Source organism: Nyctibius grandis, chromosome 34 (genome assembly GCF_013368605.1).
Source record: "Nyctibius grandis isolate bNycGra1 chromosome 34, bNycGra1.pri, whole genome shotgun sequence".
Taxonomy (NCBI): domain Eukaryota; kingdom Metazoa; phylum Chordata; class Aves; order Nyctibiiformes; family Nyctibiidae; genus Nyctibius; species Nyctibius grandis.
The window spans coordinates 1,287,859-1,302,278 of NC_090691.1; the positions used below are offsets into that span (position 1 = coordinate 1,287,859).

The following is a 14,420-nucleotide window of genomic DNA, read 5'->3' on the forward strand; positions in this document are numbered from 1 at the left end:
CGACGCTGCATGGTATGGACCATGGTACCCCTTTGGTCAGCTCGGGGCAGGTGTCCTGGCTGTGTCCCCTCCCAACCTCCTGCCCACCCCCAGCCAGCTCGCTGGGACAGCAGAGTGAGAAACAGAGAAGACCTTGGTGCTGTGCAAGCACTGCTCAGCAATAGCTGAACATCGGGGGATTGTCAGCACTCAAGACAGCAGCGTGCAGGCTGTGATGAAAAATGACTTGCATCCCAACCAGGCTCAGTACAGAAACCCTTCTGTGCCTGCTCCCAATTCTTATTCCTACGACGGGCACCAGGAGCCTGTGTGATGTCACAGTGCGTGTCCATGACGAGCCAAGGCCTCTCCCCAAGGCCACCTGGCAGTGACACAACCTCTCCTGCCCGATCGCTGCCTGCCCTCACCCTCGCCGCGCTCTGCGACCGAGAGCTGCAGCAGCCGACAAGCTCATCCGCAGCCAGAGCGATGGCCAAGGCTGAGAAAGGGGAAGCGTTGCCGCTCCTCGCGGGGAGGTCTCACACTGCACCTCTGTCAGGGAAGCCCCTCGGCAAGTCTAGTGCTCCTGCCGACGGCTTTGTCACCACCTGCGACATGGACGGAGCCTGGGTGGGCACCTGGAGACCTCATCGCCCACGTGGCCCCATCGCAGCCCAGTTCACCAGCCCGGGACCCAAGTACTCAATCCCCGGGACAACAGGTAAACCCACCATCGCATGGGGGTGCGCCACATCCAGCGCCTGCAGGGGACCAGCAGCCACCGCTCCCCTCCCCTTTGCTCCAAGCCTCCGTGCCCTCAGCTGCAGCAAGGGCACAGGCCTGCCAGAGGAAGGCTCAGGCTGCTCATAGGAAAGCCCCGGCAAGAGCTGCCTGACTCTGCTGAGCACAGAGGGGGCCTCAGCGGCGCCTGCAGCCCTGAGTGCACGGGAGGAAGCTTGTTCTGTATCTTTGCTACGACCTTGTTGCTCCCACCTCACCCTTTTCTCCTTCTCCTCCTCCTTCATCTTCTCTTTGATCTTCTCCTCTTCTGCTTCATCTTCTCTTCCTTTTCATATTCTCCTTTTTCATCCTCTCTTCCTTTTCATATTCTCCTTTTTCATCCTCTCTGCTTCTTCCTCCTTCACTTTCTTCTCCTCCTCCTCGGTAATAGCAGTAAAGTTTCAATTTCTTTCCCATCATGGCTCTGGGAAAGCAAAACATCACAGAGGCGATCTTTGCATTTGCTTTAAGTTAGCACCTCTTCTGGGCTTTAATACTTGGTAACAGCAGTATTTTGGTGATATTCTGATTAATTGCACAGGGCCTGCATGGTTCTCGCTGGAAGTCATTGTACCATCGTGTTGGCCCGCAGGTGACATTCTGGGAGGAAAAAGTCACCCAGGAAGGGAATTTCCTGAGGCGGGCAACTGCAACTGCTCCACTTAGAAACTAGCTGTAAATATGCACTTGCAGACACGTGTCCTTTCACAGCTTTTCTTCCTAGGTTACCTGGCTCACAGTCCCATCAAAACCAAAGCCCCGGTGTGCATATTTCGAGGGGACAAACACCCCATGGCAGAAAACTGCTCTCCGGGTCCTCGGTACTACGTCCAGCCCTCCATCACCAGGACCGGGAAGTACGAGGCACCAGCACAGTACATCTGTGGACGTCCCAATGTAAAGATGACCAAGATCACCCCTGGACCAAGTGAGTACCATTTCTCCAGCACTTCTTCCAGGCAGGACAAGCACACCTTACTTTTGCCCTGAGCTACTGGGGTACAAAACCATCAGCTCACGCCATGAATGGGCTTCAGAGGCTTACAGACAGAAAGTGAACAAGGCTGAGCACCTCCTCCTCACCTTTCCTCTTTGGCTTGAGCAAAAGAGCCCAGCTTCACTGCTTTTCTCTGCTTCTCCTCTGCCCTAGGCGACTACTCCACCGACAAGGCCAGCAAACACGTCTACAAATGCTCGCCGTCGCCGTCCATGGGCTTCCGGCACAAGGCCGTCGCAGCCAACCAAACTCCAGGTAAAGGAACTTGGGGAAATGCACACACTTGCAGCCTGCGTGTCCTGCAGGGAGAATCTGCTGGACAGCTGTTTCAGCAGGCCTAGGGAAAAGCTACACAGCAGGACACGCTTGCTTGATGTCCCAGAGCACCAACTTCCCTCATGCCACAGAAGAAGGACCAACAGCTCAGGCTTGGAGCTGCTGACACACACTGCGTGCAACAGAATACGGAGGCACTGGGAGGAGGGGCAAGACACCCGTCCTGCTCCTCACAGCAGGCTTGGCTGGCTGCTTCTCTCCCCCGCTGGCGCTGCTCCTCTCCCCGCAGGACTCAGGCGCGCTCTCTTCCCGTTCCCCTTCCAGGTCCTAATGTGTACACGGTGCCTAAGGTGGTGGGGCCCAACACAGCCTACACCCACGCCAGCCCGTGCTACTCCATGAAGTGGAAGAGTAAGCACAATGGCTTTGCTGAAGACCTCTCCAAGGTGAGCTACGCGTCTCTGCTCCCTCGCGTCAGCAGCGGAAGCTGAGCTGCTCTCCTCAGGGCAGAAGGGCTCCAGCGCCTGCTGCAGCCTCTCTGAAGGCACACTTCCCTGCACCAGCAGCAAACCCCGGGAAGCCACGGGCCCCCTGGCTCTCCTGCTGTTAACTGTGGGAGAGGGGAGGCTCTGCTGACACCCGCAGTCCCTCGCTTTCCAACTCTAACAGTTTTGGTGGGGCAAAGCTCGTCGGCACTAATGGGAATCTCCCTCCTGCAACGGGCAACCTGCCTCTCTGCAGGGGAACAGGAGGTGCCCTTGTTCCAGTCGCTCCGTGCCTCTTACAGCCCTTCTCTGGCCACTCAGCTCAACTAGCGCAGCCCACGTGGGCACCCGGCGAGAATCAACACTTGCCTTTTGTACCCGACCACCTCCCTGCCTCTCTTACAGACGCCAGGGCCTGCTGCATTCCCCAGGGTGGAACTGGAAGTCTACAAGAAAAGGGCTCCCGAGTACACGATGGGAACCAAAAGTAGAATCAGAGGCGACAGTGTGAAGCCGGGGCCGGCAGACTACTCCGTGGGAAAGGTAAGGCAGCCTGCGCGCCTCACCCGGCCCTTCAGCATCTCCCCCTTCCGACGGGGCTTCTGAGAACTCCAGACCGCCTTACTGGGGTGACAAACGGCAGGACAGCAGGCCTGCTCCCTTGCCTTGGCCCAAAGACGAGCAGCGGGAGGCCAAAGAACACAGCTTTGCCTCTCCCCTGGCTCAGCCAGTCAGTGCTGACAGGCGCTCACACATCACAAGCTCTCGAGGAGGACATAGGAGGGATGAGCAGACCCAAGAGCGGACCTTGCTCACGCTCTGGGGATCAGCTGGGTGGGCAGGGGTCTAGCAAAGTCTGGCTGGAGCTAGAAGGCCTCTGGACTTGGAGCAAGTTCCAGTGCCAGCTCGGCTGCGGCCGTGCCCTTGCCCTGCCACACGGAGTGGGCCTGTCACTGCATTTACATCAAACACAAGATCTTTGCTCTGAGTGGCCTTCGCAAAACACTTGAGGGACGTATTTTACCTGGCCCTAAACTCCTTTTCTCTTGCCTTTACGTTCCTCCCCACAAAGCGGAGAAATGCCCGTCGCTAACAGCAGCAGACCGTCGGAAATGTCCTGATGACACAGGCGGTTCCCAACAAGCGTGCCCCTGGCACAGGGGGGTGAGCTCCAAGCGCCCGGCCGTGCACACAGCAACGCGCCACAAAGGGCAAATGCCCGTTCATCAGCTTGTCAGGCCCGACGGCCTCACTGGAGACAAGTCTCCTTGAGAACAAGGCCCCACGGTCACCTTTGTTCCTCCTCCCCTTCCAGGTGACGCTGATCAGGCCCCAGGCACCTGCTCCCACGTTTGGACTCCGACATTCCGTCTACACAACTAATTTAATAACTGCGTGACGAGTCTGATAAACCAACCTGCCCCAAAGGTCTTGTCTGTTCACCTTCATGTGCGGGGAGAGGGGATGTGCGGGAGCGAGGGCGAGCGGCTCTCAGCCACTCATACTGGGGGGAGGCAGGGAGCGGCGCTGGGAGCACTGGGGGGCACTGGAGGAGACAGGGAAGAAGCACTGGGGCTGTACTGGGAGTACTGGAGGAAACAAGGGAGCAGCACTGGGAGCACTGGGGCTGTACTGGGAGCACTGGGAGCACTGGGGGAGACAGGGGAGCAGCACTGCGAGCACTGCAGGGCCACTGGGAGCAGTCAGGCTGTGATACTGGGAGTACTGGGGGGAGCTAAGGAGCCATACTGGGAGCACTGGCGGAAACAAGGGAGGAGCACTGGGGATTATACCAGCCGGTTCAGTAAAAGGACGCCTCGCCCTCAAGGCCCGCTCTGTGTCACCTGCAGACAGACCCAAGTTCCCTTCCAGCAATTTTCCTCTCAGCTCTGACAAGGGCTCGGTCTGAGGCTCCCGGCGCGGGCTGCAGACAGGGCCTGCTGCTGGGCCTGAGAACAGCCGGAGCTGGAGCCATCACCGAGTCGCGCTTGCGCTTCGTCTTAGAGAATCCAAGGGCTCTGATAAATTCCTCACTAATTACAAAGAGGGGCCAGAGATAAGCAAGACTGTGAACAACATCTTTGCAGTGTCTTAAACGACTCGACTCACAGCTCTGGCGCCAGGAGAAGAGAGAAATCCTGTCGGAACCAGCACAGGATCTTCTCCTCGGAGCCACCCGCGTGCGTCAGCAGAAAGGCCTCGACCGCGCTGGCGCAGCAGCGGGGTCACACAGCAGACAGGGTAACTGGGGGGGGTTACGGCCACTAGAGCCCCCCAGAGCCCACCCAAGACCCCTTCCCCAATTCAGTACGCGTGGGCAGACGATGACAGACTCTATTAGCATGTGCATAAGGGTTCTTGGAATGGGGGGCTCTGCTCGGAATCGTAGGAACAGTCATTTTTCTACACCGTACACAGGAGTGTGCTTTTGTCCCCGGGAGTGCGCGCCAGGAGGAGAGATCCCCCCCGCACCAGCTGCAACAAACCAGTGTCGGCTTCTGAACTGTCACTGGGGTCACAGAGTTTTCTTGGGGAGTATTTCCCGGTAACAGGGGGCGGGTGGGAATTGACCCCAGAAGGGGGTAGATGGGCCTGGGGGGGTGGGAATCGACCCCAGGGGAGGGGGAAGATGGGCCCGGGGGGGCAAATCAGCCGCGGGGGAGCAGGAATTGACCCCAGGGGGGAAGTTGATGAACCCCCGTGGGGGGTAGAACAGCCCAGAGTGGGGGAGAATCGACCCCGGTGGGGGGCAGATCAGCCCCGGGGGTGGGGGGGGCACAAAGTGTGACACCAGGTAGTGACAAACCAGCTTTATTACCCTGGGGGGGGTTAGCACAGTATCTGGGGGGGGGGATACACATGACACCCCCTAATTCTGCCCCCCTGGGAGGGCTCAGCCACCTCCCCCTCCCCAAAATACCCCCCCAAGCGTCCTCGTGGGGGGTACACAAAGGGGGGCGGGGGCAAGCCAAGGACGCCGACAGTTCTCGGCGGAGACCCTGAGTGTGGGGGGGGGTCGGGGTGGTCCCAGGGGGTCCTGAGGGGGGTCCTGGGTGTCGGGGTCCCAGCCCCAGGATGGCACAAGGAGACTCGGGGTGACGCCAACGGACCCTGGGGGACTCGGTCTGTCCCCCTGAGGGGGCTCTCAGGGGATGCTGGGGGGTCCCTACTTCCCGGCGATGAGGGGGTTCCGGAGGACGACGATGACGGAGTCGCCGCGCAGGAACATCTTGGAGACGTAGCGATCTTTGTTGACGGGTTTGGACTTTTTCTTCCCTTTCCCGCTCTTGGGCACCTCCGTCCACATCTCCTTCACGTTCTCCAGCACCATGTTACAGTGCCTGGGGGGGACACGGGAATATTTGGGGGGGCCCCCAGAAGTAGGAGGGGGGGGTTGAGCCTCCCCTGAAGGATTGGGGACAGAGGGAGGAGGTGGAGGAGGGGTTTGGGGGGGGCCCTGAGGGGGATCCCAGTAGGATTGTGGGGACCCCAATAGCACTGGAGGGACGTGGGGGCACCCCTAAAGGGACCCAGCAGGACCCCTGGGGAGTTTGGGGACCCCAGGGGCAGTGGGGAGGCTGGGAGGGAACATGTGGGATCAGGGGGACACTGGGTCACAGCAGCGCAGGAGACTGGGGACCCCAGGGGGACTTTGGGGGACCCCGCAGGACACTGGGAACCTTGGGGGGGTCTTTGGGGTGACTGATAGGGACGTTGGGGAGCATGGGGTGACCCAGGGGGACGCCAGAGGACGCCCACTTTGGGGGTGACTCAGGAGGATACTGGACACCCTGGAGGTCCCAGAGAGCATTTTGGGGAGCCTGGGGTGACCCAGGGGAACACTGGGGACCGTAGGGTGACTCTGGGGGACTCTAGAGACCGTGGGGTCACCCTGGGGGACATCGGGGACTGTGGAGGGACACTGGAGTGACTCAGGGGGACACTGGGGACCATGGGGGAACACTGGGGGACATTGGAGACCGTGGGGGGACACTGGGGTGACCTAGGGGGACACTGGGGACTGTGGGGGAACCCAGGAGGGCGCTGAGGACCATGGGGGGACTCTGGGGTGACCCAGGGGGACACTGGGGACCTGAGGAAAGACCCTGAGGTGACCCAGGAGGATATTTGGGACTGTGGGGGAAAGCTGGCATGACCCAGGGGGATACTGGGGACCATGGAGGGACACTGGAGTGACCCAGGGGGACATTGGGGACTGTGGAGGGAGACTGGGGGATATCACAAACCCTGAGGATAATGGAGAGCAGGCCCAGGGAGCCCCTGGGTCACCCCAGGTGCCACCGAAATAACCCCACAAGACACCAAAGACCCCGCAGGACCCCTCAGGGACACTTTGGGGACATTTGGGGACACCGCCATGCACCTGTCGAAGGCCTTGACGCGTCCCAGGAGCTTCTTGTTGTTGCGGCAGTTGATGAGGACCTGGGTGTTGTTCTTGACGGACTGCGTGAGCACGGAGAGCGGCCCCGTGTTGAACTCCTCCTCCTCCCGCTTCTGCAGCTCCTCCGGCGTCATCTCGCTCTTGGGCTTGTTCAGGAGGCTCCTGGGGGGGGACGAGAGGGGACAGTGAGGGGACAGCGAGGGGACAAGGTGGGGACGGCGTGGGGAGACGGGAAAGGGGAGGGTTTAGAGAGGGATGGAGCCGAGGGGGGATAGAGGGGCTGGGCAGGGGGGTAATGGGGAGCTGAGGGTGGCAGGGGACAGCGGGGGTGGCTGGGGACCTTGGGGACAAGGTACTGGGGGTGGCAGGCGACATCAGGATTGGAAATAGGGGGTGGCACGGGTCATCGGAAGTGGGAGGGGACACCAGGAACAGGGAACTAGCGGTGACAGGGGACACCGGGGGCGCCTGGGGACAACGGGATGGGGAACAGGGGGTGGCAGGAGACACCAGGGACAGGGAACTGGAGGCGGCAGGGGACAGCGGGGGTGGCAAGGGACACCGGGAACTGCGAGTCACAGGGGACATCGGGATGGGGACCAGGGGGCGGCAGGGGACACGGCGACGGGGAACCGGGGCCTCAGGGGACACCGGAGCCAACGGGGGGGGCACGGGAGCCTCCAAGTGGGGCGGGCCCGGGCCCGGGCCCGGGGGAAGCGGGAACGGGACAGGGAGGCAGCCCGGACCCCCCCCCCCACCCCCGACCCTGGATCCCCCCCGGCCCCGGCCCCGGCCCCCACTCACATGGCGGCTCCGCTCCTCTCCCGCGTCTCCCCTCACGTCCCACTTCCGGGTCACGGCGCTGCCGCAGCTCCACTTCCGGGTTACCGCGCCGCCGCGGCCAGGACGCATGCGCAGAGGGGGGCGGGGGCGGAGATGGGGCCGCAGCCGGAAGGGGCGGGGCGATCGAAAGGGGCGTGGCCGAGGCCCGGCCTCGGCGGTGGGAAACGGCTGGGGGGAGGATCCAAATACCCCGGGGGGGAGGATCCAAATACCCCGGGGGGGCACTGCACCAACAGGGGGCAATTCTGGGCCTTATCTCCCCCCCAGGGGCAATTACGGACCCTATAGACCCCCCCTCCCTGAGGGCAGATCAGGGCTCTTTCCCCCCCCCCCCGGGGGCGGCTTTTTACCCCCTCGGGGCAATTCCAGCCTGAAGCCCCCCCGGGGGAGCTCCCCCAGCACTCCCCCCCCCCCCCCCCCCCGTATATTTGTACAGCGCTGATGCCCCTTCCCCCCCCCAATTGCCCCTCCCCCCGGGGGTGTCACCGTCGCCTTATCACTGTGTGATAGTCCGGGCCCCTCCCCCACCCCCGGGGATCCTCCCGCACCCCCCAAATGCCCCTTTTTTTGGCTTTTTATTGTATATTTATTTGGGGGTTTTTGGGGGGAGGGGGAGGGGATGTCGCGGGGGGGGGGGGGTCGTGCCTCAATAAAGCCCTTTGCCAAGAGCCTCGTGATGCTGCTGGGGCGGGGGACAGACCCCCCCACAACACCCCTAATTACCCCCACAGCCCCTAATTACCCCCACAGCCCCTAATTGCCTCCCCGGCCCCTTTGTGCCCCCCCAGCCCCTTTGTGCTGCGCCAGCCCCTAATTACCCCCCCAGCCCCTAATTACCACCCCAGCCCCTAATTGCCCCCCTGGCCCCTTTGTGACCCCCCCAGCCCCTTTGTGCCCCCCCAGCTCCTAATTACCCCCCCAGTCCCTAGTTACCACCCCAGCCCCTAATTATCCCCCGACCCCCTAATTGCCCCCTCCACCCCCTAATTGCCCCCCTGGCCCCTTTGTGGCCCCTCAGCCCCTAATTACCTCCCCAGACCCCGACCCCCCCCCAATAAAGGCTCTGGTGATGCTGGTGGCCTCATTGGGGACACTTGGGGTGGGTGCTGTCACATCACTGTCACCACACTGTCACCTCCCCGGGACCCCCCCCCCCCCCAGGGCTCGTGTGCCCCTGCTGCTGTCCCCATTCCCCTGGGGAGGGTGCGTTGTCCCCATGTCCCCCTCATGTCCCCATGTCCTTGTGTCCCCATGTGCCCCCTGGTGTCCCCATGTGCCCCTGTCCCCCCCATGTTCCCCTCATCCCCCATGTCCCCTCCAGTGTCCCCATGTCCCCCCACATGTCTCCATGTCTCCCCATCCCTATGCCCCCCCGTCCCCCCATGTCCCCTGTCCCCATGTCCCCCTCCCTGTCCCCCCATGTCCCCGATGTCCCCATATCCCCCCCATGTCCCCGGCACTAAAGTGGGGGTGACACCAAGGGGTGGGGGTGACACCAAGGGCGGGGGTAGGTGTCACCGCGGTGGGGGTGACACTGGGGGTGACACCAAGGGGAGGGTGACAGCTGGGGGGGAGTGTGACACTGAGGGGGTTGTGACCCAGGAGTAGCGGGGTGACACCGGAGGGGGTGACACTGAGGGGGAGTGACACTTGGGAGGCTGGTGACACCAAGGGGGGTTGACACCGATGGGGGGTGACACCAAGAGGGGTGTGTGTGACACTGAGGGGATGGTGACACCAAGCGGGGGTGTGACACTTGGGGTGGGGGGGGTGACACCGGGGGGAGGCGCCGGTCCCCACCTGTGGGGTCTCCACCAACAACCCGCTCCAGGGCGGGGAGCTGGGGGACACAGGGAGCCCCTCAGCCCAGTCCAGTGCCTCCCAGTGTGTCCCAGTAGGGCACAGCCAGGGGCTCTGGGCCTCCCCCAGCTCCTCCTCCTCCTCCTCCTCCTCATAATGCACCAGCCGCTGCCTGGGGGAGATGGGCGGGTCAGCACCTTGGGTGCACCTCCCCCGCAAACTTGCCCTTGCCCCCCCCGCCCCAACGTCACCTCCCCCTGTGTGGCCCCAGAGCTCAGTCCTGCTCTGCGGTGTCACCGTCATCGGGGGAGCCTGTGGGGATGAGGGGGGTCACTGCGGGGGGTCCTCAATTTAGGGGGGGGTCCCCAGTTTGGAGGGGGTCCCAGTTTAGGGGGGGCCGTCCCCAATTTGGGGGGGGGGTCTCCAGTTTAGGGGGGGGTCCCCTGGGTGGGGAGAAGGGCTTGAGGGGGGACTTGAAGGGGGGGGAGGGGGAAATGGGGGGGGGACGGGTCCTGGGGGGTCTCAAAAATCGGGTGGAGGGGGTCAGGGAGTGGGGCTGTGTCCGGGATTGCGGGGGGGTGTCCCCCTTACCTGACACCCCCCCCCCCCGATGCTCAGGACCCTCTGGAGGTGCAGGCTGTAGCCCAGGACATTGCTCAGCACCTGCGTCTGAAGAGGGGTCCGGGAGGGTGTGGGGGTGCACACCCCCCCAGGCCCCCCCCTAGATCCCCCCAGCACCCAGAAGCCCCCCCAGTCTCCCCCCCAGCAGCACCCTGCCTTCACCCCCCCAGCACCCCAAACCCCCCAGCCCCCCCTGACCCCCCCCCAAATTCAGGGTGCCCCCCCCCATACCTGGGTGTGGGGCCCCCCCTTGCCGAGGGGCCACGGTACGATCTGGTCCAGTTCCCCCAGGAGCGAGCGCCAGTCCCGGTGGCAGGGCCTGGGGTGGGGGTGTCCTGGTCTGCCCTAAACCAGGCCAATTGTCCTTGCAGTGACTTTTCCTTTCAGCCAAGTCTCTTCTACGTAACTGCACTGTCTGAAACTCACTGCATGTTTTGCAGACAGTCTCTGCTTCCAGGACTGACAACGCTCCAAGTTTGTAGTTATCACTGAGGCACCGGTAGGGATGTTTCGCAGAAAGGCCCTTGCTGTCCTTATTGTTAGAGAAACCAAGGTCACTGCTAAATTCCTCCCTGCTTACGAGTGAAGAGCCGCAGGGGGGTCGCACCTGCAGGGAGGAGCGGACAGGGCAGGTGACCCAAAATTGACCAACGAAGGGATTCCATCCCACACACGTCATTCTCAGGATAAAGCGGGGGGATCACGGGGGTCTCGGTGTTCTGGTTTTGGGGGCTTCTGCCTGCTTGGGGCTTCTGTGGCCTGAGCCTTCGGGCGGCTTGAGCCTTCGTCCCTTTCTTCTCCCTTCTCGCCCCCTTCTGCTATGGCCGGCGTCCCAAGAGGACTCTGTCTGTTTTCCTGCTGCCCCCGATCCCGATCCATGCATCCCTGAACCCAGTTCCCGTCCGTTGCTGGGCCCAGCCTGGGCCTTCCCGGAGCCTGCCCTGCAGTGCTGGTGGTGACGTGGCCGACATCGGGGGAGCTCGATCTTGGTTTTGTATATATTTGTATGTATTTGATTATTCCAATATTATTATTGTACTCTTTTTTTTTTCATTATTATAGTTTATTAAAACTGTTTTAACTTTCCCACCCGCAAGTCTCTCTCCCTTTTCCCTTTCCCTTCTGAAGGAGCGGGTGGGGGGGGAGGGTTAACAGAGAACGTCTGCCACAGGTTTAACAGCCGGCCCAGCTTTAAACCGTGACAGATTTATTGGTGCCCAACGTGGGGCTCGAGAGAAGCTCTGACAGGTTGCTCTGACAAGTCGAATCCCAGCTCCGGCGGGAGCAGACCCGGAGAGCTCAGCCGAGGGAGTACCAGAGTTCTTCCTTTGAGATTCACGAGGGGCTGGAAATTCAAACAGAGAGCTAACGTGGTAATGTCGCTTTTGAGCACTGTGTTATCTCGTCTCTATAAAGAGTTTCTTCCACAGTTGAGTATGGCAATGCTGCCTTCCCTGCCGTATGCAGCGTATTATTGCTTGCTTCGTATGAATGTTTACATATGATTTAACAGTGGGAGCTGCTTGAAACGTTTCGTTTTGGTATGGGGTTTGATACATGTTTATGTTGTGGGAAACTGGGCCGTTACTATTCCGATCTCTTATCTCTATAACGCAGCGATGGGCAGCTTTAATCGTGAATCGGTAGCAGCGACTTTGTCTGCGTACTTCAGGCGTCCTTTAGCTGATTTTGTTAATAACAACATTTTCAATTTTACGGCCACTGCAGATACTCAGATTACACCACCCAAGATGGCCACTGCAGCTACTATGACCCTAGTGAGTCTCGGCACTCCTACGACAGCCACTGCATCTACGCAAACCCCAGCATCTACACGATCCGTGCCAGTACCAATCGCCAGCACTGGGAGCACTGGGGCTGACCTGGGAGCACTGGGGGAAACAAGGGAACAGCACTGGGAGCACTGGGGCTGTACTGGGAGCACTGGGGGAAAGAAGGAAGCAGCACTGGGAGCACTGAGGTGCACTGGGAGCAGTGGGAGTACTGGGGGAAACAAGGGAACAGCACTGGGGGGCACTGGTAGCTCTGAGGGAAACAAGGGAACAGCACTGGGAGCACTGGGGGTGCAATGAGAGCACTGGGGGCAGTCAGGCAGTGATACTGGGGGCACTGGGGGGAGCCAAGGAGCCATACTGGGAGCACTGGGACTGTACTGGGAGCACTGGGGCTGTACTGGGAGCTCTGGCCCCGGCAGCGGCGCCCCAGCGCCTGCACCTCCCATCATGCCTCGCGGCGCGGCCGAGCCTTCAACTCCCATCATGCCCCGCGGCGGGGCCGGGCCTGCATCTCCCGTGACACCCCGCGGCGGATGTGGGCGTGGCTTCCGGCCCTCGCCCCGCCCTATCCGGTCCCATCACCCCCCGCGCCCGCCGCCATGGAGGAGCCGGGGCTGTCGGGGGAGAGGCCGCAGGTTTGGGGGGGTCACGGCCGGGGAACCCCCGGGACCCCCCGGCTGTGGGTGCTGCCCCCCCATCGCTGGGTGCTCCCCACCTTCCCAGCCCACTTCCCGGGCGCCGGGTGCCCCTGGGGGAGGGGCTGCCCGGACGCCTGGCTTCCCAGGAGCGTGTCCGGGGCAGGGAGCGGTTCCGCGGTGCCGTGGGTGGGCTGTAGGGTGTCTGGGGCGGGATTCCTCGGGCACCCGGGTCCCGCAGAAAGGTCTGTGGCGGGGATTTCCCAGATACCTGGGTCCTGCCGGCGTGCAGCAGTCTCAGGGCTCTGCCCCCCGGACTCCCAGCGCGCTCCCAGTGGCTCGCAGGGGGTGGGCTTGTCTGCGTTGACAAGTGCGTGGAGGCGGAGGAGGCTCTGCAGGGGCTGCACAGGCAGAAGCCACCGTGTGCTGCCGAGCCCATCACCGTCAAGTTCGGCAACAGCCTGGGCCAGATGCGGCTCATTTTGTGCCGAGGCTGGTGCCAAGTGGGGACTGTGCCCCCCTCCCCTCTGAGCCAGGAGTCAGAGGGGGTGTGTCTGCTCTCTCTCCCCTTTTTTTCCCCATTTGTTTTTAAAAAAAGTCTCTCCCTTACTCTGCTTTTCTTTCTGTCCCTATTTTTCCCCTCTCTCTATCCCAGTCTCCCTAGTATTTATTGCTCCATCTTCATCCTGCTCTCTGTCCCTTTCTCCTGCTTCATCTCTCTGTCATTCTCCCTGTACTCTCATTCTCTCTCTGTCCCAGTCCCTCTCTCGTTCTCTGAATCCCATTTTCTGGCTCCCTGTCCCTCACCAGTTTTCTGACTGTCTTCCTGCCCTTCTTTTCCCCTCTCTCCCGCTGCCCATTGCTGATTTTTCTTTCTCTTTCTGTGTGTCCTGGTCCTGTCACTCTCTTTGTCTCTCCCTGTACTGGTTTTACCGGAGATGGAGTTAATTTCTTCATCATAGCTTGTATGGGGCTGTGTTTAGGATTTGTGATGAGAAGTGTTGATAACACAGGGCTGTGTTAGTTATTGCTGAACAGCACTTACACAGCATTGAGGCCGCCTCTGTTTCTCACACTGCCCCACCAGCGAGCAGGCGGGGGGTGGGCAACAAGTTGGGAGGGGACACAGGTGGAACAGCTGACCCCAACTGACCAAAGGGATATCCCAGGCCACATGACATCATGCTCAGCAGTAAAAGCTGGGGGAAGGAGGGGACGTTTGGAGCGATTGCATTTGTCTTCACAAGTCACTGTTACGTGTGACGGAGCCCTGCTTTCCTGGAGGTGGCTGAACACCCGCCTGCTGATGGGAAGTGAATGAATTCCTTATCTTGCTTTGCTTGTGCATGCAGCTTCTGCTTTACCTATTGAACTGTCTTTATCTCAACCCAAAAGTTTTCTGCCCTTCCCATTCTCTCCTCCATCGCACTGAAGGGGGAGCGACGTGAGCGGCTGGCTGGTGCTGAGTGGCCTACGGGGATTAAACTGCAACAGTCCTTCTGTCCCTAATGCTTCTTTCTTTCTCTCTGTCCAGCTCCCTCTCCCTTTTTTCCTCTCATTGTCCCTCTGTCCTGCTTCTTGTCCCCATCTTTTTTCCTCTCTCTGTCCTGCTGCCTGTCTCATAGTTTCTCGCTGTATCCCCCCATCCAGCCAGCTGTCTTGTGCATCCTCTGTCCCGATCCTCAGACCTTTTTCTCTTCCTCCATTTCCATCCCTCAGCCCATCACTTTTTCCTTTTCCATCTTTGTCCTTATCTGCATCCTTTTTTTTTTTTTTCTCAGTCTCTCTGGCTTGTTCCCTGTCCTC

The 14,420-nt window shown here is 61.0% G+C and overlaps 2 protein-coding genes across 2 annotated transcripts; one reads left to right on the top strand and one right to left on the bottom strand.

Moving 5' to 3' along the window:
• Window positions 1-594: 594 nt before the first annotated feature.
• Window positions 595-3,916, top strand: LOC137675528 (ciliary microtubule associated protein 1A-like). The gene is made up of 6 exons (XM_068421656.1): window positions 595-700; window positions 1,484-1,687; window positions 1,910-2,011; window positions 2,357-2,478; window positions 2,923-3,060; window positions 3,833-3,916. Exons 1-6 carry the CDS (start codon window positions 595-597, stop codon window positions 3,914-3,916), a joined length of 756 nt encoding a protein of 251 aa, XP_068277757.1.
• A 1,396-nt stretch (window positions 3,917-5,312) lies between these two features.
• On the bottom strand, window positions 5,313-7,808 carry LOC137675544 (small nuclear ribonucleoprotein Sm D2). The gene is made up of 3 exons (XM_068421670.1): window positions 7,724-7,808; window positions 6,902-7,081; window positions 5,313-5,858 (listed from the first exon to the last, which is right to left on the bottom strand). Coding segments are annotated over exons 1-3 (357 nt in total). The 5' UTR covers window positions 7,726-7,808; the 3' UTR covers window positions 5,313-5,683.
• Window positions 7,809-14,420: the final 6,612 nt, after the last annotated feature.

Bases quoted from the DNA above. Each gene is read 5' to 3' on its own strand.
- LOC137675528 (XM_068421656.1), top strand. From the start codon at position 595: ATGGACGGAGCCTGGGTGGGCACCTGGAGACCTCATCGCCCACGTGGC. The intron at 2,012-2,356 runs GTAAAGGAACTT...TTCCCCTTCCAG, and splicing joins CGCAGCCAACCAAACTCCAG to GTCCTAATGTGTACACGGTG. The intron at 2,479-2,922 runs GTGAGCTACGCG...CCTCTCTTACAG, and splicing joins TTGCTGAAGACCTCTCCAAG to ACGCCAGGGCCTGCTGCATT.
- LOC137675544 (XM_068421670.1), bottom strand. The intron at 5,859-6,901 runs GTGCATGGCGGT...TGTCCCCCCCAG, and splicing joins CGCGTCAAGGCCTTCGACAG to GCACTGTAACATGGTGCTGG.